This window comes from Rattus rattus, chromosome 12 (genome assembly GCF_011064425.1).
Source record: "Rattus rattus isolate New Zealand chromosome 12, Rrattus_CSIRO_v1, whole genome shotgun sequence".
In the NCBI taxonomy this organism is placed as follows: Eukaryota; Metazoa; Chordata; class Mammalia; order Rodentia; family Muridae; genus Rattus; species Rattus rattus.
In genome coordinates, this window is record NC_046165.1 from 20907426 (window position 1) to 20932540 (window position 25115).

Below are 25115 nucleotides of genomic sequence, written 5' to 3' on the forward strand. Positions count from 1 at the left end.
GATTAAAACAGTGCGAGCAGGGTCAGGAAGGAGACTGAATGCAGACCAGCGGGTGGCGTGCGCCCAAGTTCCCCATTGGCGCGCAAACTTAACTTACTGTTGTGGCGCGGGTAGAGACAACCCGGCTAGGGTGAGTGTTTTCAGAGGCGTGGCTGGGGTAGCTGACTAAAGTGCCCTCTCTTCATTCCCCTGTTGTTCTCCAGACTGAAAACAGCGGAGCGGCTACCGGACTCTCACAGGAGCAAGCTGCAACATGCAATCCTCCGCAAGCCGGTGCGGACGCGCCTTGGTGGCACTGCTCCTGGCCTGTGGCTTGTTGGGGGTATGGGGAGAGAAAAGAGGATTCCCACCTGCCCAGGCCACACCATCTCTTCTCGGGACTAAAGAAGTCATGACGCCACCCACTAAGACCTCCTGGACTAGAGGTTCCAACTCCAGTCTCATGCGTTCCTCCGCACCTGCGGAGGTGACCAAAGGAGGGAGGGTGTCTGGAGTCCCGCCAAGATCCTTCCCTCCTCCGTGCCAACGAAAAATTGAGATCAATAAGACTTTTAAATACATCAACACGATTGTGTCATGCCTCGTGTTCGTGCTGGGCATCATCGGGAACTCCACACTGCTAAGAATCATCTACAAGAACAAGTGCATGAGAAATGGTCCCAATATCTTGATCGCCAGCCTGGCTCTGGGAGATCTGTTACACATCATCATCGACATTCCCATTAATGCCTACAAGGTAATGTACCTGATAGTGATCTGCTGGTCTGGAAACCAGGGGTGGGCGTGGTAAGTGGAGTGGTAAAGTAATCTTTAAAGTATTGTGGGGACCACGGGGGATGGTGGAACACTTCCTCTTCCAGTAGTGATGATCTAAGGAGATTTTCTTCTGGGTTTTCTTAGCCTCTGGCAAGTGTAGCTTTCTAAGTCGTGACATTGTTACTATTGGAGATCTGTTAGGAAAGAAAAATTGAGATTCCCCTCCCAGGGTCACTGAATCAGAAGCTCTAGAGAAGATGACAGCAGTGACACATTTTTAAAATACTTACTCTGTAACATTTGGGAATCTTGAGCCCTGAAGTCAGTCTTTTCTAGGAACAACCTCTTAAAAGTATGGGCCCCAAACTGGGATCATGAATGTCCTCTGGGAGTTTGTTAGGAATGCAAATTTGCCCCAAGATGTACAGATGATTCATGGGCAAGGTAACTTTTTTTTTCTGGACCAAGAAAGCCTTTCAGTAAGATTCGAGGGAAGAATTGGCTTGGGCTAAAGGGGCCCACAGTGGTAAGTAAAATGTAATTCCTTGCTGCAAGTGGCCTTAGATACTCTTCGTGGAATTAATGTCCTGGTAGATGTACAACTTCCTTTATCCATTGCAGCAGCTCCTCACAAAGCTGGTATTTATTGCATTTATTTACACATGACCTATAGAATGTTCAAGGGTCCCCCTCCCCATGAGTTAGGGGTGGAGAGCAGGCTCCAGTTTGTCAGACTCCCCGATGTAAGCTTTGTGACATTTTATCTCTGATATTTCATGGTAATGCACAGCACATGGACGAGATAGTGGAGAACTCTGTAATAAAGTCTGAAAAAACTGTCAGCCGTTAACATTACAGTGGTTTGCACAGCTATCCGAAGAAATGGCTCAGAGAACGAGGAAGGACGTGAACATCCACTCCGCTGACTCCAAGTGGTTGTGGAAGTCAGTACCACTTCCGGGCAGCCGTGGGTCTCGTTCTCTTCCGTTTCCGGTTAAAGCCTCTAGTGCCCACCTCTGCGGAGTTTGCGATGTTAATAAAAACAGACCCGATATGAGGGTCAGGCATGTTTAGAGTTGCGCTAGAACGTAGCACTGCTTCCTGGTGTCCTCGATAGAAGGCCACTCATAAACACAATTCGAGTGTAAAGGAATTCACTTTGTGCATGTACCAAAGACCAACCCACGCCTCTCTGCAAGGAGCTGAAGAGAGTTAGGATGGGGAGGGCCGGTGAGGGTTCCATAACCGAAATGACCTGAGTGGCTGCCATAGGCAGCCCGTGAGATTGCTCTTCATTGGTCCCTGGGAATCCTCACCCCGGTAGCCACATTTTAAGGGAATTCCAGACATTTCTGAGACTTAGAGATGAGACATAGATTAGGATCCTAGACCCTGCAGAGAAGCATTACCAGAACTACAAAGAAGAAATCCTAAAAATCTGGGACAGTGACTGCCTTTGATGGCCTCTGAGAATTTGCCTGTGGAGACGTATAGGCTGAGAAGTTCTTTAGGTGTGGTCGCAACTGTGGTAGGATCAGAAGGGACGCACTTTGACAGAATGGCAAGATAGAGCTTTCTTTCCATGGTAGCCAGTGGAAGCATTCTAGTTCAGTTCTTCCAAACTAAACTGGGAAGCTTTACAGTAGAAAGTGGGAGAAATTTAAAATAACCGAATCAAGATTCCTCCCCAAAGAGAAGATTATAATCTACCTTTACTGGGTATGCACAGAAAATCCATGGAATTCTGTTTTAGGCGGGCTTCATTGACCTACACACTCAACCACGTTGGAAACTCTTTACTTCAGCCAGCCATTGAACTGTTGAGTGAAAAGCAAGGCTTAGAACTTTTTCTTCCCCTGTGTTCCTTCTTGAGCAGACATAAATCGACTCTTCTGGGACCACAGTGCTTTCTGTCTGGTCAAATGACTGTTTTGATAAACCAGAGAATATCTGACTGAGCCGTGTAGGTTTCCTTCCAAGTTCCTCTACTATTTCCCCAGGAAGTTACATCCTTTACCCCAAAGCTATTCAATGGACTGAAGCTTCCTCCTAGAACTGACGAGAGTCACTAAACTTAGTCATCTAAATCTGTCTGACAGAAACTCAAGTCATCAGCTTCAGTCCGACAGCAATGAGTGTCGGCATGAACTCCTACAAATCCACAGTGATGCCTTGGCTATAGTTTGAGGCTCTAACAGTGGCCTCTGTTTATGAGGCATTATGAATTCACTTCATTAAATTACTTAGATAGAGTTACACAGATTGTATAGCTCTCCACCCTGATTTAAGTCATTGAGGAAGTGAAGACGTTATTTGCCCAATATCACAGCATTGGAAAGTGATTCCTCTTGACTTGAACTCAGCTTATCTGGTTCTAGCCTTCCCTATCTACATCAACACTCCCTTCTCCAGCCCGCACTTCGTGAGGACCTCAGCTTGAGTACATGAGTGGAATTGTGACTCATGGTCACATTAAGTAAAAGCAAAGGGTAAACCTTTTCAGAATTCATCTGAAATGTCAGAGTTGCAGCCTGGAAGTCCTCTTCAGGTAGTCTAGATTATAATATAGTGGATGCTGTTCTAAAGACCATTTACCAAAACACCAAAGGCTAGTTCAGTCATTTTATTCCCCTAAATAACTGTAGCTGTATATAACTTTTACAAATACTTTTTTTTTTTTGAGTTTTAGAGCACTGGGCTTTATGATTGCAAAAGAATAATTTTAGTGACTTACGAATGTTGTTGTAAATGTCTTCTAAAGTGATAGCTTTGAATTGCTAGGCAAGTAAATCTCTAACTTTTCGACAGCCTGTTACACCCCTCTGGAATCAGACTCCATCGGCAGTTTTATTACTATGCCCTAGAAGCTCAGAAGTGTCCTTCTGAATCTGCTACATTCATCTGAAGGTCAATTCTATAGAATTCAGTAATGCTGACAAATCACAGAATGTCACAGCTCGTGTCAATCCTTAAAGTTGCTCTAAAATACAGGTGGCGTTTTGTGTCAGGTCTTGCTGCAAGGAGCTGACTACCTTACGAAATCTGCCCTGCCCTGCCCCGCCCTCCTCTGCCCCGCCTTGCTCCGCCACGCCACGCCACGCCCCGTCCCGCCCCGCCCTCCTTTGCTCTGCCTTCCTCTGCCCTGCCCTGCTTCTTTTCAGGATCTGGGTCTCTAGAAACTTTTAGTTAGAGCCACTCTGTGGTGTCCTCCATCAAGAGAACCCTGTGTTGAAGGTGAGGGAAGAATCTTAGGACACAGACACTGAACACTTCAAACACTCATGTAAATTATGTGTGAAACAATAAGCCCTCCGAACTCTTCACATTGAGATGCACGGGCTATGCTTACATGGAAGAACATGAAACAGCTGAAAATGGAGACAATCCCGTCATCCACAGTGTGTATTTTTAAAATGACACGCGGATACAGCACCAATATTGTATGAATTTGTAGATAAGTAAGCAGACAAATGACATCTGGTCCTGGTCTTAGCGCATAGTAAGCAAATAATAAAAGCTATCGGATGTTTGCATTTCTTTGTTAAACTAGGAAGGGAACTTGATGTTTGGAGTGTTCTTCTTTTCAAGCTTTTGTCATTCCAAACATGACTACAAGCATCATGTTACATGCACACAATGACCACCAGTATCATGTTACATGCACACAAGTCTGCACACATGTATATGTCTAACTACTTGTAAAGGATAAATCTCTAAAACTAAGGTCAAAGAGTGTATGTACTTCACAGTTTATAAAACTAATGTCATATTACATTATTACTGTACTCTTGGTCCTGATCACTACTTCGATATATCTCCAGGCAGATATCATATCTTAACATCTGTGGTATGTTTTTGAGTCACCATGTCCATGGTGACATGTTGTATATGTACACTGAACTAAAACTTACTATTCAAATCCCCAACCTAAGGCTTAATCTCTCCCTATTCACAAGCTACTTATTATCGACTTCCTACTTATATAACGACAGAGGCATCTACTCTGTTGCAAATAAAAACCTAGTGTGTGGCTACTGAGCTGGGGTAGCCCAGACGTCAAAGCTATGTAGAAAAGTTGAGTTTGTCTGGATGCTCAAGTGCTTTAGTTTGCATCATTGCCTTGACTTGGTTCAGCTTAACAGTGATTTTTTTTTTTTAAAGGATTGATGACTTGACGACTGCTTGGCGATAAATTTTAAGTTCTCGAGAAAATAATAAGCTTTTGAATTCATCACTTTATTTAAAAATATAATTCTCTTTTGTGCGGTACTTATAAGCATAACTGAGTATGTATAATTCTCAAAAAGCTTCCTTTTTGTGTAACCAAGTTGAACTTTTTAAAACCAGCTTATAAACTGGAACATAGACTGGATTTCTACGTTAACTACTGTGATAAGGATCTAAAGGTGGTCCACGTGCACTGTGGTCAAGAGCTGGAACCTAACAGAGGAAAACACTGGGGTGATGTTATGTAGACTCACGTTAAGACTTTGTGTGCACTCTAGAGAGAGAGCCAGGGATACATAATCCTGACAGGCAACATTCCTGATCTTCAACATTGAACCAGTTAAGTAGGAACACACTTAGCACTAAAATGCCGGCATGTCAAATGTAGGAGGGCTTCACTGAGCCCAAAAAGGTCAGTTTTGAAAGAGATGACCTTAGCAGGCAGGCAGGCATTTTCTATTTGTGACGTTATCAATTATCATCGATATTATCATTATCAACTATCACTATGGTCAAACTCACTTTTCTCACTACCCTACATAGATCCCTTGTGACTCTTGACAGCTTTGAGTAAAATTAACTAGTTAGAAAAGTAAATATTGAGGGGACCATTACCTCTTGTGGTGACACCTTCTAGTGAAGTTTAGACATATTTCTCTCAGACACACACACACACACACACACACATACACACACACACACAGAGACAGAGAGAGACAGAGAGACAGAGACAGAGAGAGAGGCAGAGAGACAGAGAGAGACAGAGACAGAGAGACAGAGAGACAGAGAGCAATACAAGAGCGGTCAGCATCATTGACAGGAGAGTATCATCCTCCAAATGCTCTCATTGTCATTCAAATATCTAAGATATGTCAGTTGTATCTTAGCCACAATTAAAGACCGAAACAGCAGAAACATTTTGTGCCAAAGATGAAACCAAGGTTATCTTGATATTTACTTATTTTTTAAAAAGAGAATAGAAGTGCAAAAAACAAAAACAAAAAAACAACAACAACAACAACAACAACAAAAAACAAACAAAACAAAAAAAGCCAAAGTGCCAAGAAAAAAAAAAGTACAGCTATTGTCTCTGGGTGACTTGAAATAACAGCTTGGTGCCCATTCAGCATAGTGGCTGCAGCAGCCAGTGACAGATGAATGGCTGTACACACGTGATGTCCTGCATAGGACATCAGATCAAGCACAGTTTCCCTTTACAGTTTTACAGCCGTCTAAGTAGAACAAAGTGGGAAAGCCTGACCCTCCTGTTTGAGGGTGTTGGCCAAACCAAATAACAGATCAATAGCAGAGTCAAGTAACCCAGAAACTCCAGACACAGTATCTCTGTCGTTCTGCATGTTAGATGTAGACTCCTGAGACAAAATGCTTAGCAAACAGTGGGCTCTGCACAGTGAAAAGTTATGTTTGCCTTTGATCTGACACTTGAATTGAAGCCCCTAAAAAATGTTAAGTAAAGTTTCTTGGGGTGTTGTACGGCTTATTTCTCAAGGACTTCACGTTTTTTCTTTTCTTCTTCATATAGAATGAGTTCTTCGAAACTGAAAATACTCCTGTAGTATAAAATGATGACATGGCAAGCTCCTGTGTGAGGGCCAGGAAACCCTGTTCTTCATTTCACAAGGAAAACCATATAAGGTTATCTTTGTGTGGCTAATCTGCTGTAGTTGATTATTTTTAGAGAAACATGTCAAATGCTAATAAATGATTAAGTGATTTAGAGTGTGTTGACAGAGAAAGCCCGAGCTGAAATAAGATTTTAGCTGTAATTTATGATGTGAGACAGTCCCCTCCAGAATTTTACAGAGTCTTCACGAGGTTGGTTATGTTTGGTGATACAGGCCGCTGGGATGTCTGAGTTTACCTTGGCCAAAACATAGTTGATATCAGCCTCGTGGTTTACAGTAAGTCCCTGTAGACTCTGATAAACATGCAGGAGAACATAATTAATTAATTAATTAATTAAATTTTAAAAAATCATCAAAACACCAAAACACGGTGGAGGGTGTGGGAAGGTGAGTGAAAAGTAGGGATGGAAATGAGGCTAATGACCATCTTTTTTTTTCTCCATCTTTATTAAATTGGCTATTTCTTATTTACATTCCAAATGTTATTCCCTTTCCCGGTTTCTGGGCCAACATCCCCCTAACCCCCCCTCCCCTTCTCCATGGGTGTTCCCCTCCCCATCATCCCCCCATTACCACCCTCCCCCCAACAATCCAGTTCACTGAATGACCATCGTTCTTGAGTCAAAAATTTATCAGCCAAATTGACAAGGATTTTCCTCCCTCTTTGAGGCTCTTGCTCCTTCCCTGCTTCGTTTCAGTGTGGATTCCAGAAAGAACACAAACTAACCTCAGAGCGGTTACACTGTATACACCCTCTCTGGGTGATTCAAAGGCTTTCAGGTGCTGTAAAATTCAGACATCTGCCAGCAGGTTACCACTGCCCCATGAGGGAGTGCACAGTACCAGGCCCGACTATGGCATGAGATGACTTAATACACTTGCTTGAGTTCATTTCATCTGTGCTTATTCTGAGTCCTCTGGCTGTACGGACTCCCAGTCTTTAGGCATTTTGGGGGAATCTTCTTAGGAGATCCAGCTTAGATAAATGAACCTAGCAGTTCTGTTATTTCCCTTAGCCGGATTTTTTTTTCTTTTTGTTGGATATTTTTTTATTTACATTTTAAATGTTATCCCCTTTCCCAGTTTCCCATCTATTAACCCCCCTATTCCATCCTGCCTCCCCTTCTTCTATGAGGGTGCTCCCTCCTTCACCAACCCACCCACCCCTTCCCGCCTCTCTGCCCTGACATTCCCTTACACTGGAGGGGGAGGTCCAGCCTTCTCCCCTCATTGGTGCCCAACAAGGTCATCCTCTGCTACATATGCAGCTGGAGCCATGGGTCTGTCCATGTGTACTCTTTGGGTAGTGGTTTAGTCCCTGGGAGCTCTGGTTGGTTGGCATTGTTGCTCTTATAGGGTTGCTAACCCCTTCAGTTCCTTCAGTCCTTTCTCTAACTCCTCCAATGGGGACCCGGTTCTCAGTTCAATGGTTGGCTTCCAGCATTTGCCATTGTATCTGTCAGACTCCGGCAGAACCTCTCAGGAGACAGCTACATCATGCTCCTGTCAGCTGCACTTCTTGGCATCAGCAGTATTGTTCGGGATTGGTGGGTGTATGTGTATGGGCTGGATCCCCAGGTGGGGCAGGCTCTGTATGGCCTTTCCTTCAATCTCTGCTCCAAACTTTGTCTCCATATTTCATCCTATTAATATGGATTTCTTAAAGATATATAATGTGTCAAGAAACCTTTTAAGCACCAATTGTGGATATGTTTTTAAGTTTAATTTGTCACCACAAAGTCAGAGTTCTATTTAGTCACAGAAGTCTTCCACAGCCATGTGTAGAAATGAAACAGGTTCCCAATTATGAGTGTCGCTGTGTATGTTGGGATCTTCTTAAGCGCTGTCCAGAGGCCCTAGTTGATATCATTTCTGGGCACATATTTCTAGCTCACATAACCTAATGCTTAAGTGACTGCTGCACTTTTACTGATGTCAAAAAACTTGTGATTTATGTTTGTCTCTGAAGACATAGGTAAAATATATATACCTATTCAGACACAGAAGTTCCTGAGTGAGTTTAAAACTCCCCCAGCAAGGGGTTGGGGATTTAGGTCAGTGGTAGAGCACCTGCCGAGCAAGCGAAAGGCCCTCGTTTCGGTCCCCAGCTCGGGAAAAAAAAAAAAAAAAAAAAAACTCCCCCAGCAAAGTAAAACTTATCTCCCACAGGAAACAGATTAAAAAAAAAAAAAAAAAAAAAAAAAAGACTATCTCCTTTCCTAAAGTTTGGAAATGTAACATCCCGTTATTCCCTTCTTTGGATGTTTACACAGTAAAAAGCTCCTCTCTGATGCCAGCCATTTCACAGACACATCCCCAGCTTGTGGCATGGAGCAACCTGCAGTTTCCTCTTACGCCTTGCCTGCCCACCACTCTTTGTGATCGTTCCTTCCCACCTGTGTGTACCATAATCTAAGGTCTGTCCTGGATCGCAGGATCTCGCTACCCAGTGAGAAGCAGCAGGCTCTGTTCTATGTCAGTCATTTCCTTGACAGCTCTGTCGTGGAAGGAGGACTGTGGGAGAGGGATTACCTTTCACCTCTTCCTGTTCAGCTGGGAAAGCCAGAACTCAAGGAGTGCTCAGCTCATCACTGTGCTTCATCCCAGAGGTCCTGGCTTTATGTCAAGGGAATGGGATCCTCTGGGATAGAAGGTACGAGAGGCAAATCTGCTGTCCTCTCTGTTTTCTAAAGAATATATCTAGAGGATAAGACTGCAAGCATTATGAAAAGGTTTGGCATCAATTTCGGTCTTGTGGTCAAAAGCAATCACTTCTTGAATCATTTTTATCCAACAAGCATTTAATGAATGACTGCTGTGTGCCGGGCAGAGTTCTGGGCACTCTAAATGGGGTAAAAACGGTCTACCGGGATTTTTGCTCCAAGCTCAGCAGACACTCCTAATTTTAAAAATGTGAAAAGAAATGGTCTGTGTGGTTAATGGGGCGAATGAGCATTTCCTTCTGCAAGATGATTAGCTTTGGCATTTCCTGATGGTATGGCGTCCTGTTGGTAAGAGCTGGGTATTAGCAGGTGCTTTCCCCATTCAATTACTGAAGAATGTAATTTTTAATTAAAAAGAGCAGTGAAAAAAATGTAAAGCTTGTTGGAGAATTTTGGATTTATTTAATAACCTTAAAGAAAGAGCCTTTGTTCTCTGAGATGCCACTTACACTTTTAGAAATATTTTACAGTCGTGCAATACAAAATAATTTTATAATGTGAAGTTAAAATAATTTATTTAGGTTCTCACGCCCTTTTGTTTTTAAACGGATAAAAGATTATAAATTAGAAGACCCGAAAGTGGATGTTCTTGACTAGAATTCTGGTGATCGGCCTGGTGGTATCTTTTTCCAATTTACTGTTTATTTGGTTGGTTTTATCTCTCAGAGGAAGTGTGCTGTGGAATCAGTGTAAGCAAGCCTTAGGGGAAACAGGCCAGAACAAACATGGCACCCCACTTTGTCAAATAAACACCAGTGTGCAGTGCCTGTACCACCCATCACCAACAAAACTCTAGAGTTCCACGAGACAAAATGAAGTACCCCTGTCAGTTACAGGGGTTACTGCTCACAGACCCACCATGATGACGATTAGATAACATGTATCCAAACTTAGCTTTTAAAAGCATCTGTCAGTGTCATTTCTGTAGAAAGGACACACTGACCTTTTCCTTCCTTTTCCCTTGTGGTGGGGACTGAGCCTTATACCTTACACCAGGCTAAATATACATTCCGCCCTACCGAAGAATACCTTCAGACCAAGACCAATTTTTTTTTTGTTACCTTTAATCCGTCTTCGCATACCTTTAAATTATGTAATTAAGGAGGCAAAGCCCAAAGATAAAAAAAAAAAAAAAAAAATTAGAAAATAAAAAAAGTCTGATTGTTGCATTTAAAATAGCATCGCTTCCTGATTCGATAAAAGTCTATTGGTTTCCAGTGACTGGTGAGAGTGAAATTTCCACATATGATTGAAATTACCTAAAAATATCCACTCACAAGACTTTACAAACGCTATCTTGGTTGAGAGTAGGCGCCTTACAAGCGCCACAGGTCTTCCGTGAGGACTCAATCATTAAAGAGTGGATGTTTCCAGCAACCCCAAAGACTGATTTCCCAAAGATGATCCCTGGAAACCATGTGGGTGACAGTACTGAGCGTCAGTAGTGGGCATGGATTCTGCCAGAGGCGAACAGACTTTGTTGGGCGTCTGCAAAACCTTTTAATTAGATAGCATTAGAGTAATGTCTAAATAGTAACGATGGATCAAGCATGCCGTTAAACAGTCGGTTTGGGCTTTGTGAAGAAGAGCACTAGAAACTGTTTGAAGTTCTCTTCCTTACTACAGAATGATAGGAGGAGCATCCTGCACTCTCTCCCCATCTCTGACCTCGCAGAACAGCGGCTGCCAGTTTGGAATTGAAAGCGTGAGATCCTGAAGGCTAGCGAGGATTAATGCTCTCTTCTTTGCAGGCCTTTTCCTTTCAGAAGTGTAGCTTGGAGAGTAGGAATCGCTCAGCTAGGATCGGGCTCCTTACTATCTCTCTGTTGAATTTGAACAGCATTGCTCCAGTTTGAAGTTTATGTTTGCCTGTCTTCTGTGATAACTCGGGTCAGAGGTTGGCCTGCAGCCCTCTCGGTGGTATGAAGAGCCAGTCCAAATGCCTGGGCTGAGCCAAAAATAATATCAACCTCAGAACAGAGCCTAGATGCAGGACAGAGATCGTTTTCATTGGTTGCAGGTCTCCCCTTTGGTGGCCTGAACGGTCACATATCTTGAATCTTCTAATGGATGTACCTGCCTGCAAGGTGGCAGTGTTCGTGCTTGGAAACAGTTTGAAAAGGAGTGAAATCTTTTAAAACATCTGAGTGTTTGTTACATGAATCAAATAGTTGGAGATTTAAGTCAAGTTTCTTCACAAAAATGTCATTAGAATTAAAAAATGAGTGGATAGAAAAGAGATAGAAAGTAGATGATGATATGATACGGGTGAAGATGGTAGATGATAGATAAACGATAGGTAGATTGATTGGTAGATTAGATAGATAGATAGATAGATAGATAGATAGATAATAGATAGATAGATAGATAGATAGATATAATAGATGGATATGATAGATGGATAGATGATTGATATATGATACATAAGTAGGCAGATAGATGATAGATAAGTAGATAGATGATTGATTGATTGACTGATAGATAGATGATACATAGATAGGCAGATAGAAAGTGATAGATAAATGATAGACAAATAGATGATAGATGGATAGATAGATGATTGATAGCTGATACATAAGTAGGCAGATAGATGATAGATAAGTAGATAGATGATTGATAGATGATTGATTGATTGACTTATAGATGATACATAGATAGGCAGATAGAAAGTGATAAATAAGTGATAGACAAATAGATGATAGATAGTTAGATGATAGTCAATCAGTCAGTCAGTCAGACAGACAGACAAAGATAGATGGGAGGACAGAGAGATGATAGGTAGATGATATGTATGAAACTGAGAAGTCCCTCAGTCTGACATCTACAGGCTAAGCCTGTCAGCTAGGGAGCCACTGGTTCAATTCCTAGTTTGAGTACCACAGAAAATGAGAGAAGTCTGAGTTCAAGCAAGCAGGCTGGGAAGAAAAAGAGCTGAAGTCTTCCTTCTTGTACTTTCTAAAATATCAGACTCTTAATACATTGGATGATTCCCACCCACATTTCAGACAGCAATCCACTAAATCCAGAGAGTCAAGTGTTAATTTGGGGGCTGGCTGGGATACACCTCAGCGGCAGACTCTTATCTCACCTGAGCCAGGCACTGGGTTTAATCCCTAATACCAAACATACCATTTCACTCAAAACGCAGGCTGTGTTTGGGAGCGCCACAATGCCTGCCGGTCAAAGAGGTGTTCAGGGTTGTGTCGTACAGGACACAGTCTCCTGCTGCAGATAGACGCTCCGCTTCTCTCGAACACAGCCACGAGATTCAAAACGGTTTCGTTTACCCTCAAGCTCTTTCTGTAAGCAGCCTTTGAGAACAGTTTGGCCGACGTCTTCGTGGTTACAAGCACGGACTCCAGAGATACGCAGTTGGGAGTGGATGAGCATCTCTTACTTCAGTCAGTAACCAAAGCAGACACAGTTAACATGAAGAGGACGAAATCATCCTACCGGCTCTCGGCTTAGACAGTAATGCACTTGGTATTTCGGTCTGGGGTGGGGATTCAGATGCAGCTCAGCTAGGAGATTCTGTGCAGTACCTCTCACCAGGGTCCACTAAAAAGACCGGAAGGCCTTGCGTTTCTTGAAACTCTGGAATCCTTGACCAAGGCTGAAGCATTTGCTGGCTCATCTACTTGGGAATATCTTGCTCCTTGGTTTTAGGGGGCCTCAAATATTTGCTGTGATTGCTTTCAGAGAAATGTCTGCATGTTCTCACAACACAGCATTGGCCTCCTCCAGATCAGGGGATCCCTGAGGGTGTGACAGGGCTGTCATACCTTTTATCAAGTCTTCAGAAACAGACCTGTATTGTTATTTCTGCCTCGTTTTATTCATTAAGTAGAGTTTATTAAGTCTGTGTTTGAGGTTTCAAACAAAGGAAAGGAAATTGAGCTTGATCTTTGGAAGGGCAATGCACCGTAAACTGTGTGGGGAGGTATAAAATAGTCATAGCAAGTTAATAAATGCTAAGCCTCTGCTTTCCCTTCTGTAGCATGGGAACAGCAGTAACAGTCTTCCTCAGGATGGCTTGGGAACATCAGTAATACAATAAGTGGGACATGCTTCATAAAGCACCTGGTACCTTGCAGGTAACATGTAAATTAACTTTGTTTCATTTTCTTGATGCCTCTGAATTATTTATAGGACATGGGGTTACCAGAGGCCTTCTAGCCATCTGAGACATTTTTCTTCAAGAGCCAGTAGCCATTCTCTCAGAACTACTTGAGTTCACAGCTGGGTCAGAACTGAGGGGCCCAGAGTTTCCCAGCTACACAGCTTCACTGGTCTCAAGTTAAGTTCCACAAATAGCCCAACCCTTCACATCTTATGACAAAAGCCCATCAGCACGTCCTCCTGCCTGGCTTTACTTTCAGTGTGTGTGTGTGTGTGTGTGTGTGTGGTGTGGTGTGTGTGTGTGTGTGTGTGTGTGTGTGTGTGTGTGTGTGTGTGTGTGTGTGTGTGTGGTGTGTGTGTGTGGTGTGTGTGGTGTGTGTGTGTGTGTGTCTATGTGTGTCTGTGTGTGTGTGGTTTGGTGTGTGTGTATGGTGTGTGTGTGTCTGTCTGTGTGTGTGTGGTGTGTGTGTGTGGTGTGGGTATGTGTGTGTGTACACGTGTGTGTGGTGTGTGTGTGTATATGTGTGTGTATATGTGTGTGTATATGTGTGTGTGGTATGTGTGTGTGTGTGTGTGAGTGGTGTGTCTCTGTGTGTCTGTGTGTGTGTGTGGTGTGTGTGTGGTGTGTTTGTGTGTGTGTGTGTGGTGTGTGTGTTGAGTGTGTGTGTGGTGTGTTTGTGTGTGTGTGGTGTGTTTGTGTATGCCATATGTATATCAGATAATGAGAACAGTTGAACAGTTTTAGAGAGAGAGCCCAGTCCTTAGTTTACTGAAACCAGTGAAGGGAAAGAGGCCTGATATCCTACTAAACAAGTTCTCTCTATTCTCTAGACATGTTCTCGGCTCTAGAGTTCTATCAAAGCCTCTACATCCAGCTGGAATGCACAGAATGCCTGAATACGTTATTTTAATTGAGCTCTGAGCTATAGGATTTATATTTAAGATTCACAGATTAGGTCAAATCAGTGAATCTATAACCAATGTTTTGAACATTTGATTGATTCTTTATTTGCTAGTAACCAGGATAAGCATCTGCAGTTACTGAACTATTAAAAAAATATTAATTAAATTTGTTCTTTGGCAGTTTCATACAAGTCCACGGGTATAAACATACATAATTAAAGGGAATTTGGTGTTTTGTCTATAGTTAAATAACATGTCATAGCACTTTGACTAGGCTTATAGCACTAGATTGAACCCCTACTGTTGAGTGGACCTCAAATCCAGTCAAAGAGTGGTTGGTTACCACCCTAACAATCATGCACCATTGCACATGTGGACACACCTTGCTTGGCAGTTTGGTGTTATAGTTCATAGAGTTCACAGTTAGATAAGACCAGTGTTGTGATTTCTCCCCCAGTAGCCCTCATAACACCTTCCTGCACTTTGAAAGCCAGTCTGTAGGGAGGTGGGTTCTAGCTCAATTCCTCTATATTTTGCAATCATGGTAATGGGTGTCTTCAAATGAACTGACCTTTAAACATTTAAAATAAAGGGGACTGGGGTTGGGGATTTAGCTCAGTGGTAGAGCAGCGCTTGCCTAGCAAGCGCAAGGCCCTGGGTTCGGTCCCCAGCTTCGAAAAGAAGAAAAAGAAATAAAGGGGACTGTCAACCCTAAATATATCAAATACTGAGTCCTCTACAGGTCAAACAAAAGGAAGGGAGCAGTTACTTTTCTCACCAAGGTATTCTTGGAAGACAGGGGCATACAATATTGATTTTGCCTTATATAAAATTTAACCAAACTCTTATTGAGAAAAGGACGTCTAATCAGCCTTTTGATTGTAGAACAGGATCAGGGTATGATTCTCCTCAGGGTCTTTAGCAGAACTAAAGCTTCTCCATGGAGGAGTTTTTAAAAAGGAAAAAGAAAAGAAAACCCAAGGGCTAAAACGAGAGCGTTGGGTCAGCAGTTCAGAGCACACTGCTCTTCCGGAGAGAGGACTGGCGTTCTATTCTAGTCTCCCATCAATCAGCTCGCAATCACTTACAACTCCATTTCAAAAGTTTCTAATGCCTTTATCCGGCCTGCACAGGCACAGAGTGTACATATCAGGCACACAGAAGCTTACACATAAAATAAATAACTAAATCCTTTAAAAAGTGTGGGCTGGTCATGCACGGCCTCTTGGGTAGTTATCGTTACCTGATATGTTACTTTGGACATCTTATATCCTCCAGAAAAGTTAGGAACCATGAAAAGTTAGCTACAGGTAAAAATCAAGAAGCTAGTATAGCCATGAGTCAAGAGGGACTCTGGGTGACATCCAACAATGAGTAAAATACCCTGCTTAGGCCAGGCTTGGGAGACCCTGATCAGAGATTGCCAATGCAAATGACTTCCAGGGTGGAAAAAATAATGTAAAGAAGAATCATATTGATTAGTTCTGAGAAGAGAAAGCAAACAAACAAACAGAAAAGGATCTAGTTGGGGACAAGCATCTGTGTTGGGAATGAAGCAGCTGAAATCAGATAGTCTTAGCTCATTGTCTATTGAAGAAATGATTTGAAGAGAAGTTGTAAGTGTCTGCAGTCACATTGCTTGTCCACGTAGGTTTCTCAGTCAGATGGTGATGGGGGTGAACCCAACGCAGATGTGGGTGTGATACAGTCAAGGTTTAATCTCTACATATTTAAAGCCCGGGTGAGCAGTGAGCAGAACATCCTAGCTTCTGCCCTGTTTCAAGGCTCCAAGGCCATTGTTCCTTTTAGGACCCGAGGGCCTCGTCTCAAACCTTAAACTGATAAGGAGACTTCTGTGGGAACTCTGGTTGGAAGCAGGAGTAACATTTAGGACCTCATTTCACAGGTTGTATTTCCGTTATTTTATTTGCTCACTTTACGTCCCCCTCACTGCCCCATTCCTTTAAGACTTTTCAACAGGGCCAAAAGGAATGCTCAGTAGTTAAGAGCATTCACTGTTCTTAATAGAGGGTGTGAGTTCAGTTCCCAACACCTGCAGTGGCTCACAGCCACCTTTCTGTCCATCCAGTTCAAGGAAATCTGATGCCCTCCAATGTGGAGACAAGCATACACATACATGTGCACATATAAACACATGAGAACACACGTATATACATTAATAATAATTCATAATTCATAATTTAAACAGACAATGGTTGAGCTTTCCCTTCCTAGAGTCAGGTCTTTCTCTGGTGCGGTAACTGGAGTAGTCTCTGAATTTTCCACTGTTCTTCAAATCCTCTGCCTTGTCTCTGCTGTCGTAAGCCTTAAGAGAAACTTCTATTTGTAAGATCCATCTTCTTCGAGTGCCATTCACTTTCTGTCACTTTCTTTTTATCTCGAGAGCACTGGGGCTGATGAAAGTCACGTTTATTTTTTGTTTTTCTGGAACCACAAGGTTAGAATCTCGGTACCACTGGTATGCCCTATGCGTGCACCTCAAAAATTCTGAGGGTTCCTCCCAATAATTTTATTTGCGATGTTTACATGTGAAGATGTTTTAACTTTTCTCCTATTGATAGGCATCGCAATGTACAAGTATTTACACCTCACTTGGATTCTGCCCCAGGGAGCTCTGGCTGCCTGGGGTCTAGCAGGAGTGTTGTTGGATCTACTATATGGGGTCTATGCTCTCCCTTGCCTTCTCAAGAACCACTGGGTGTCAAGAACCGCTGGGGTTATTTAGCCACTATAATGTTCATGGAAGCCTGAATACCAGCCCAAAAGGACTGAGAGTTAGGGCAGAGCAATTGCCATGTCTGTTTGAGAAACCCATGGCGACAGAGCCACTGGTACGTTTAACGTTTAACGTAAGCTATTTCTTCATCTTGGAGCTGTGGCCTGCTGAACCACAACTGTGCATTTGCACAGAGCAGGCTCACTCGAAAAAGTAACACAGAGCCATCTACATAATCCGCTCCTTCCCATTTGCCTTCTGTCTCGCAAAACAATCCTAATTCTGATTGCAGGGTGACAACCAAAAGCCCTCCTTCTGAAGTATACGGAGAACAAACAATATTACCAAGGCCGATCATTCTTCCTTTCATGGGCTCCTAAATGAAACCAGCCATTCCAACCCGTAGCTGAGAGTTGCAATTCAGGTCTAAACTGGAGTTGACCGAGACCTGGAGATAGACTGAAACAACTCGCTCCAGCAGAGAAATGAAAGAGGAAACCTAGTAGATCCTCATAGTTCCTCAAAGCAAGAGTCCCTCGATCGAATTGCTGTGAAGGCTCGTGTGTATAAAAACCAGATACAAACAGGTGAAAGAATTCTGTGGTCCTAGTGCCCAGGTAGCTCACACAACTGTCTCAGATCGAAAACACTGAAGCTCGGAAGTTTCACTGCTCAAATGGCTTTTGGGCCAATTTCCCCCAGAGAAGAAAATCTTGAGAAATCTCCAGGACGAACAGCATTTCCGCTGCTTCTGGTGTCTGACTTGGTGTGGATGTTCCAACCATCCCTCCGTGGGTCACAGAATTCCTGACTGGCTCGCTGTATTTTCATGCAAAAGTCAAATAATAGCCAGGTTCCTAATAGGCAGTAAAGCTGAAAACAATGAAGAAGTAGAAATTCGGAGAAAGTTCACAGGGAAAGTAACAACTAGGAAGGGTGACTATTGGGTATCAAACGCCCCTCCGGCCATGGTTGTAGACAATCTAAGGGCACATCACAGGGATAAAACCGGTAGGTAGTCTCACACGTTTTGACAGAGCCAAGGTTTCTGGAAATCCTATCACCAGTGGATAGCTGGTATCCCATTTAGCAATATACAGTTCTAAACGCCAAACTTGTAAATTACCTATAAAGTGCTTGGTTTATTTTTTTGGCAAAAATATAAATCATTAATTTTAGCACGAGGGCTTGATTATCGTGGCAGCACGTGGCCCAGCCCACCGCCATTTTGTACAAAGGTACAAAATCATTTTTTTTTTCCTTTCGTTGACCACATTCTGAGCAACAAGTTACCTTTTAAAAATAACATTACCATCACACCATTTTCCTGTCCTTTTCCTAGCCTACTCTACGGCTGGTATGTTCATTGCTTTAACCAACTACAGACTTGTGATGTCTCTTCAGAGACATCTTACTGGGACGCTTATTGAGAAAACACCTCACGTCCCATAACAGGGCTATTTCTGTTGGATACCATCTCAGTTGGGAATTTTCATATGTGGGGTTCCCTGACAAATAGCATCTGATGCTTATTTGACAAAGATTATCCCAGACCTTGCCACTCCTGGACATTACCTTCCTGAAGTCAGTGACTGGCTTGCACTGGCCCTTTCCTGCCTGTTAAGGTCCACAGCCGTGTCAGTTTCCAACCCCCATATGAAGTACATATGCAGGAAGTCTCCCCATGTATCTCTGTAACTTTTCATATCTAATTTAAAGATTAAATCGGACTCATGTTCATTCTTCCAATCTCAGTCGTGATGAGACAGACTGTCGCCTGGGAGGCCATGCTGGTCACAGAACAATTCACAGAGCTTGTCACACTCGCTGGAGTAACGAGGCAGAACTCTCCAATTGTGTTTCAGGATAGCTCTCGCTTTCGTAAGGTTATTTTTTTTTTAAAAGGAGTTTTTCAAGACCCCACAGATTATAAATATTTTTCTTTATTTACAAACTCTCATGAATATTAGATCCAGATGTCTACCTAAAGTGATTCATTTACCAGTGTGGCAAGCCCAGTGTCTAAGAAGGGAAACAGCTCCGTTTAACAGCAGTTGTTGATGCCAGATAAAGAGAAATATATGTATAAATATGGAAAGAGAACGGACTGTGTCTTTTCGTTCAGTACCTATGCGTTTCGGCAGCATGAACGTCTGCCAAGCGTCTGCTATATGTCAGACACCGTTGGAAGCAACCGAGGAGCTCATACTCTGTCTTACACTTCAGAGAGTCGGAGAGCAGAAGCTAAACAGGCAATAAAGTATCTTTTATAGGCAGTAAGAGCTGCTAAGAACTATAATAAAGGGAGGAGGGTGAAGGAGATAGGAAGGCCTGGCCGGTGGCTGGAGGGGCAACGTGTTCTAGGTAGGTCCTGCGGGGGAGAGGAGATCTGAGCAAGTCCTGAGGGAGGTGAGAGGGGACGTGTCCATCTGTAGTGAGAAGACTGGGTAAAGAGTAGCATAGACCAGATGCCCTGTGGCAGGCATACACTGACCCAGTGCACCTAAGGAGTGGTGCGGCTGAGTTAGTAAGTAAACTAGTAATGAGAACAAAACCTTACCCAAGATGCAATCCACAGACCACAGGAAGCTCAAGAAGAAGGACGGCCAAAGTGCAGATGCTCCACTCCTTCTTAAAAAGGGGAACAAAAATATATAGGAGGGGATATGGAGGAAAAGTTTGGAGCAGAGACTGAAGGAATGGCCATTCAGAGGCTGCCCTACCTGGGGATCCAGCCCATACACATAGAGCCACAAAACTCAGACACTATTGCTGATGCCAAACGTGCATGCTGACAGGAGCCTGATCTAGCTGTCTCCTGAGAGGCTCTGTCAGAGTCTGACAAATACAGAGACAAATGCTAGCAGCCAACCATTGAACTGAGAATGGGGTCCCCATTGGAGGAGTTAGAGAAAGGATTGAAGGAGCTGAAGGGGTTTGCAACCCCACAAGAACAACAGTGCCAACCAACCAGAGCTCCCAGGGACTAAACCACTACCCAAAGACTATACATGGCTCCAGCTGCATATGTAGCAGAGGATGGCCTTGATGGGCACCAGTGCAGGGAGAAGCCTTTGGTCCTGCCAAGGCTGGATGCTCCAGTGTAGGGGAATGTCAGGGCAGGGAGTCAGGTTGGGGAGGGGAACACCCTTATAGAAGAAAGGGGATGGGGATAAGATAGGTGTTTATGGACAGGAAACTGGGAAAGAGGATAACATTTGAAATGTAAATAAAAAAATCCAAGGGGGGAAAAAAAAGAATAATTGGAAAAAAAAAAAAAAAAAAGGAAACCTTGAGCACCCGTAATGCTATCTGCAGAATAGGGGAAGTCCAGTCATCTCCTCTCAAGACTATCTAACCTCTTGTTTAATAAAACTTATATTCTAACATGGTCATTACCTGAGCTCTGAAGCTTCGTGAAATATGCAGTTTCCATTTTCTAAACCAGTGGCCCTCAACCTTCCTAAAGCTTTCACTCTTTAATATGTCCACCACACATGTTGTGGTGACCACCACACATCCCTCCAACCATAAACTTATTTTTTTCTTTCGATGTCACAACTCTAATTTTGCTACTGCTAAGAACCGTAATTTAAATATCTGTATTTCCAAACTGTTTTGGGTGATCCTTGTGAATGAGTCATTCAAATCCCCCCCACAAGTGGGCTACAGCCTACAAGTTGAGAACTTCTGTTCTAAAGGGTCATTAAGCAACTGGGCCATTGGCCTTTCTGACAAGACCCTTATTGTACCACCCGTCTACACAAAATGAATCTCATAAACCGGCTGCAATTGCGTTACATCCAATGTGTTCTATATTGGGCACAGGGGCTTTTCAAAGGGCAGTTCTTCCTTCCCTCTGACTGCTAATCACCCACCCTCAATGATCAGTTCTGAGGCGGCCTTGTGAAAAATCTCTGTAACAGCCCTTCACCTCTCCTCTACGCAGCTGCTCGCAGGGGACTGGCCATTTGGAGCTGAGATGTGCAAGCTGGTGCCCTTCATACAGAAGGCTTCTGTGGGGATCACGGTGCTGAGTCTGTGTGCTCTAAGTATTGACAGGTAAGAGTCCGTTCTTAGGCCAAGGAGATCCTAACCCACCATATAACTGCTCTGTCACTTAGGAGATGAACTATGCAATTCAATATAACCAAGCCCTACCTGCCTGAGAGATAATTCTGTTTACGTCTCCAGATATCGAGCTGTTGCTTCTTGGAGTCGAATTAAAGGAATTGGGGTTCCAAAATGGACAGCAGTAGAAATTGTTTTAATTTGGGTGGTCTCTGTGGTTCTGGCTGTCCCTGAAGCCATAGGTTTTGATGTGATTACGTCGGACTACAAAGGAAAGCCCCTAAGGGTCTGCATGCTTAATCCCTTTCAGAAAACAGCCTTCATGCAGGTAAGTTCACTTCGCCTGTTCTTCCCGCACTTTCCTTATAAATATTTAACTATCTCCCCCAGTTCCCCACCTTGGTAAGCTATTGATTTATTACTACCTCTGGCATAAATTAAGAGTTTGCATCCCAAGACTGTGAGGTTAACCATCACTAATGACCCGACCTACAAGAGTCAGGATAATTATTCCTCCAAGAACACCCTGGGGATCCAGATAAATCAAGTTCCTACAAGAATGGCTGTGACTTTATGGCTTTTGTGTCTAAGGTCCCACAGGATTGATTATTATTGTGTAGTCTACACAAGACAACCCAACATTGTCAGAGAAGCAGATGGTTTAACATATGTTTAGATAGAAGTTGCCTAATTGTAGTAGATTTGGAACAGCAGCCTGACCCTTCGTCTCTGACGGTAAAAGAAAAGCTGTCTTGCAAAATAATATCAAATTTTGGCCACCTACTAGAGAACTTCTGATCAGAAAATAGGAAAGCATGGGGATATTAGTCTCCAAATGATATATCCTAAGTATAAGACTTATTTTAGGCAGGATTGGTTAATACAAAGTGGGTTGATTGGTCTGAATATAATCAAGGATTATTTTCTATTTTACATGTAAAAGACTATAAGAACTTTATGAACTACACATTCGACAATCAGTGAAGGAGCAAAGTGGGTCACCAATGCAGAGTTGAGAAGAGGTTGTTGTTTACCAGAAGGGGAATATAGCACATTGGGGACATAAAATTCTTTCCAACGTAGATATATCTGAATCGATAAGGTTTTCTGAAAGGTAACAGTAGGAAAGAACACAGGAAAAGTGTAACTCTTGATTGACCTTTCATGTAGACACTACTGACTTAAATGGCCAGTACAGACCTCTTCATACCTGGTTTTCACACTAAACACACTTAATAGAAAGGGAAAACATCACCTAACACTGTAATAGGTTTATATACTTAACACCTAACATTTGAAATACCTGGTTATTCAGTGTTATCTACACATAAGACTTTTGCTCAGCTGCCTACAGGTTACTATACTGTCCCAAAGAATTGAAATATGTTCTGTAATATTTCTTTACTTTAATGCAGGACTTTAATTATGTGTTCAGTAGACATGGCCCATGAAATTCTATACAGTACATAGATGGAAGACGTTACCAAAATCATTGTCCTTTGATGAATATTTTATTTTTAGTTGATATTTGATACATAAGGTGCTTTAAGCAGGAGATATGAATCATAAAAATTCCTTTCTTCCCATAGTTTTACAAGACAGCCAAAGACTGGTGGCTGTTCAGTTTCTACTTCTGCTTGCCGCTAGCCATCACTGCGATCTTTTACACCCTGATGACCTGTGAGATGCTCAGAAAGAAGAGTGGTATGCAGATTGCCTTGAATGACCACTTAAAGCAGGTAAGAGAATGGGAGAATCTAGTAGAGTGAAGCCATAACTATGGTCAGATGGAAGTCATGATGATGATGATGATGATGATGATGATGTCGACAAAAATGATAAACTAATATTAGATACTAGAACATATTTTCATTTTCATCCTTATTTCTATTTTTGTAACAAAAAACATTTTATATTACTTATTTAGAGACTATATCATCTATAATGATCTAAAGAGAATCATTGCCTTCTGCTGTTGTTTTAAGCTAGAATCTCAATTAGCCCAGGTTAGACTTGAATTCACCATGTAGCCAGAGATAACCTTGGATTCCAGATCCGTTTGCTTCTGACTCCCAAATGATGGTAGTACAGACCTGTACTATTTGTCCAGTTTCACTCATATACGTGTGCGTGCTCACACACACACACACACACACACACACACACACACACAATGGTTGTATAATATATTTTTAGATTTATTTTATGTATATGAATGTTTTGCTTTTGTGCGTGTGTGTGTGCCTGGTGCCCATAGAGTTCAGAGTAGGGGCATCAGATTCTCTGAAACTGGCGTGATAGATGGTTATTGACCACTATGGAGGTACTGGCGATCGAACCTATTTCTTTTGCAAAACAAGTGCTCTAAGCTGCTGAGCTGTCTGTCCATCCCACTCCCCCAAACCCTTAGTTTTAAAACATGATCCCTAGCGATTTTAGGTCTAAGTCACACTAACTATAACTGAAAGCTCATTGGCCCAAGTCTTTATTTGTGTGAATACGATTAAGTATCTCTGTGAGAAGAGTGTGTGTTAGCTTTGTAAGGATCCGTTGTTCTGTTTCAGAGACGAGAAGTGGCCAAGACAGTATTCTGCCTGGTCCTCGTGTTTGCCCTCTGTTGGCTTCCCCTTCACCTCAGCAGGATTCTGAAGCTCACCCTTTATGACCAGAGCAATCCTCAGAGATGTGAACTTCTGAGGTAAGAAAAGACAGTAGAACACATGTGACATGGAAGGAAATGTGGCAGCTATCTGGGGGAAGGTAGAGGGAGGTAGGAGGGGGTGCTGAGGGGGAGAGGTAAATAAAGACCAACACGCAATGACATGTATGTCATAACATGTATGTGATAACATGTATGTATGAAACTCAGTAGTCTGTGCTAACTTAGGTTGAAAATAAGAGACTAGAAATAATTATGAAATTGTCTTCCTGATGTTTCTCCATTATCAATCCGTCTAATAGGCAGAAAGAATACTATTTTCTTATCCACAGAGGCCAATTACGACTCCCCATTTTCCCTTTACTCATGCTCTAGATGGGTAAATTAGAGGGATTGGGAAACCTTGGGAATGTGGGCACAGTTGTCAAAATGATGAGTGACAAGATGAAAAGTGTCAGATCCGAGATGTCACTGTTCACATCAGTCCCCTCTCTTCTGAACACCCCGTCACTTCCAAACAAGAATCTTACTTTTCAAAGAAAAAGCTGCATGTGGGAGATGAAGGTGGGAGAAGGCAGTGGAGATGCCAGAGACAGAGAGAGAGAGAGAGAGAGAGAGAGAGAGAGAGAGAGAGAGAGAGAGAGAGAGAGAGAATGGCAGGCAGAGGAGCAGACAGGTGCCTTTAAAGGCAAATCAGTGGTTAAGCTCAAATCATTGCGTGCGCGTAATTTGGGTTTTCTTCATAAACACACAAAGGTGTGCATTAAATCCACACTTGGAGGGATGTAATCTTTACAGACACACTTGGGTTTCTTGCAGTTTTTTGCTGGTTTTGGACTACATTGGTATCAACATGGCTTCTTTGAATTCCTGCATTAATCCAATCGCTCTGTATTTGGTGAGCAAGAGATTCAAAAACTGCTTTAAGGTAAGGGATTCTTCTAAGGTAAAAAGTTTCCTGTGATCTGGCATCCAATATGGGCTTTAAAAAAACACTAATATCCCTATCTAGAGAGAGCTGGAAAATTGCTAATTTTTCCTGCTTTGCAATATATGTGATGTTTTTAAATATTGCATTTCCACGATAGGACATATTTGTATATTTGTCAGGAGTCAGCCATGCCCTGATACCTTAGCCACTCACTGGTACAATTAGAATTGATCAGGTTAATAAAAAATCGCATATATTGATGAGCATTGTGGTACGGTCAAATAAGAACGAAACACAGTTAGATGCAGTGTTCCTCCAACCTTGGTAGACTTTTTTTATTGTT

General features: G+C 42.6%; 1 protein-coding gene across 1 annotated transcript in view; it reads left to right on the forward strand.

The window, feature by feature from the left end:
• Positions 1-209: 209 nt before the first annotated feature.
• Positions 210-25115, forward strand: part of Ednrb (endothelin receptor type B) — a 29493-nt gene continuing 4587 nt past the window's right edge. Inside the window, exons 1-6 of the mRNA XM_032917725.1 lie at positions 210-736; positions 21061-21173; positions 21306-21510; positions 22772-22921; positions 23747-23880; positions 24661-24769. Of these exons, the coding sequence (XP_032773616.1) occupies positions 254-736; positions 21061-21173; positions 21306-21510; positions 22772-22921; positions 23747-23880; positions 24661-24769 (1194 nt within the window). The 5' untranslated portion in view covers positions 210-253. The remainder of the gene's footprint in view (positions 737-21060; positions 21174-21305; positions 21511-22771; positions 22922-23746; positions 23881-24660; positions 24770-25115) is intronic.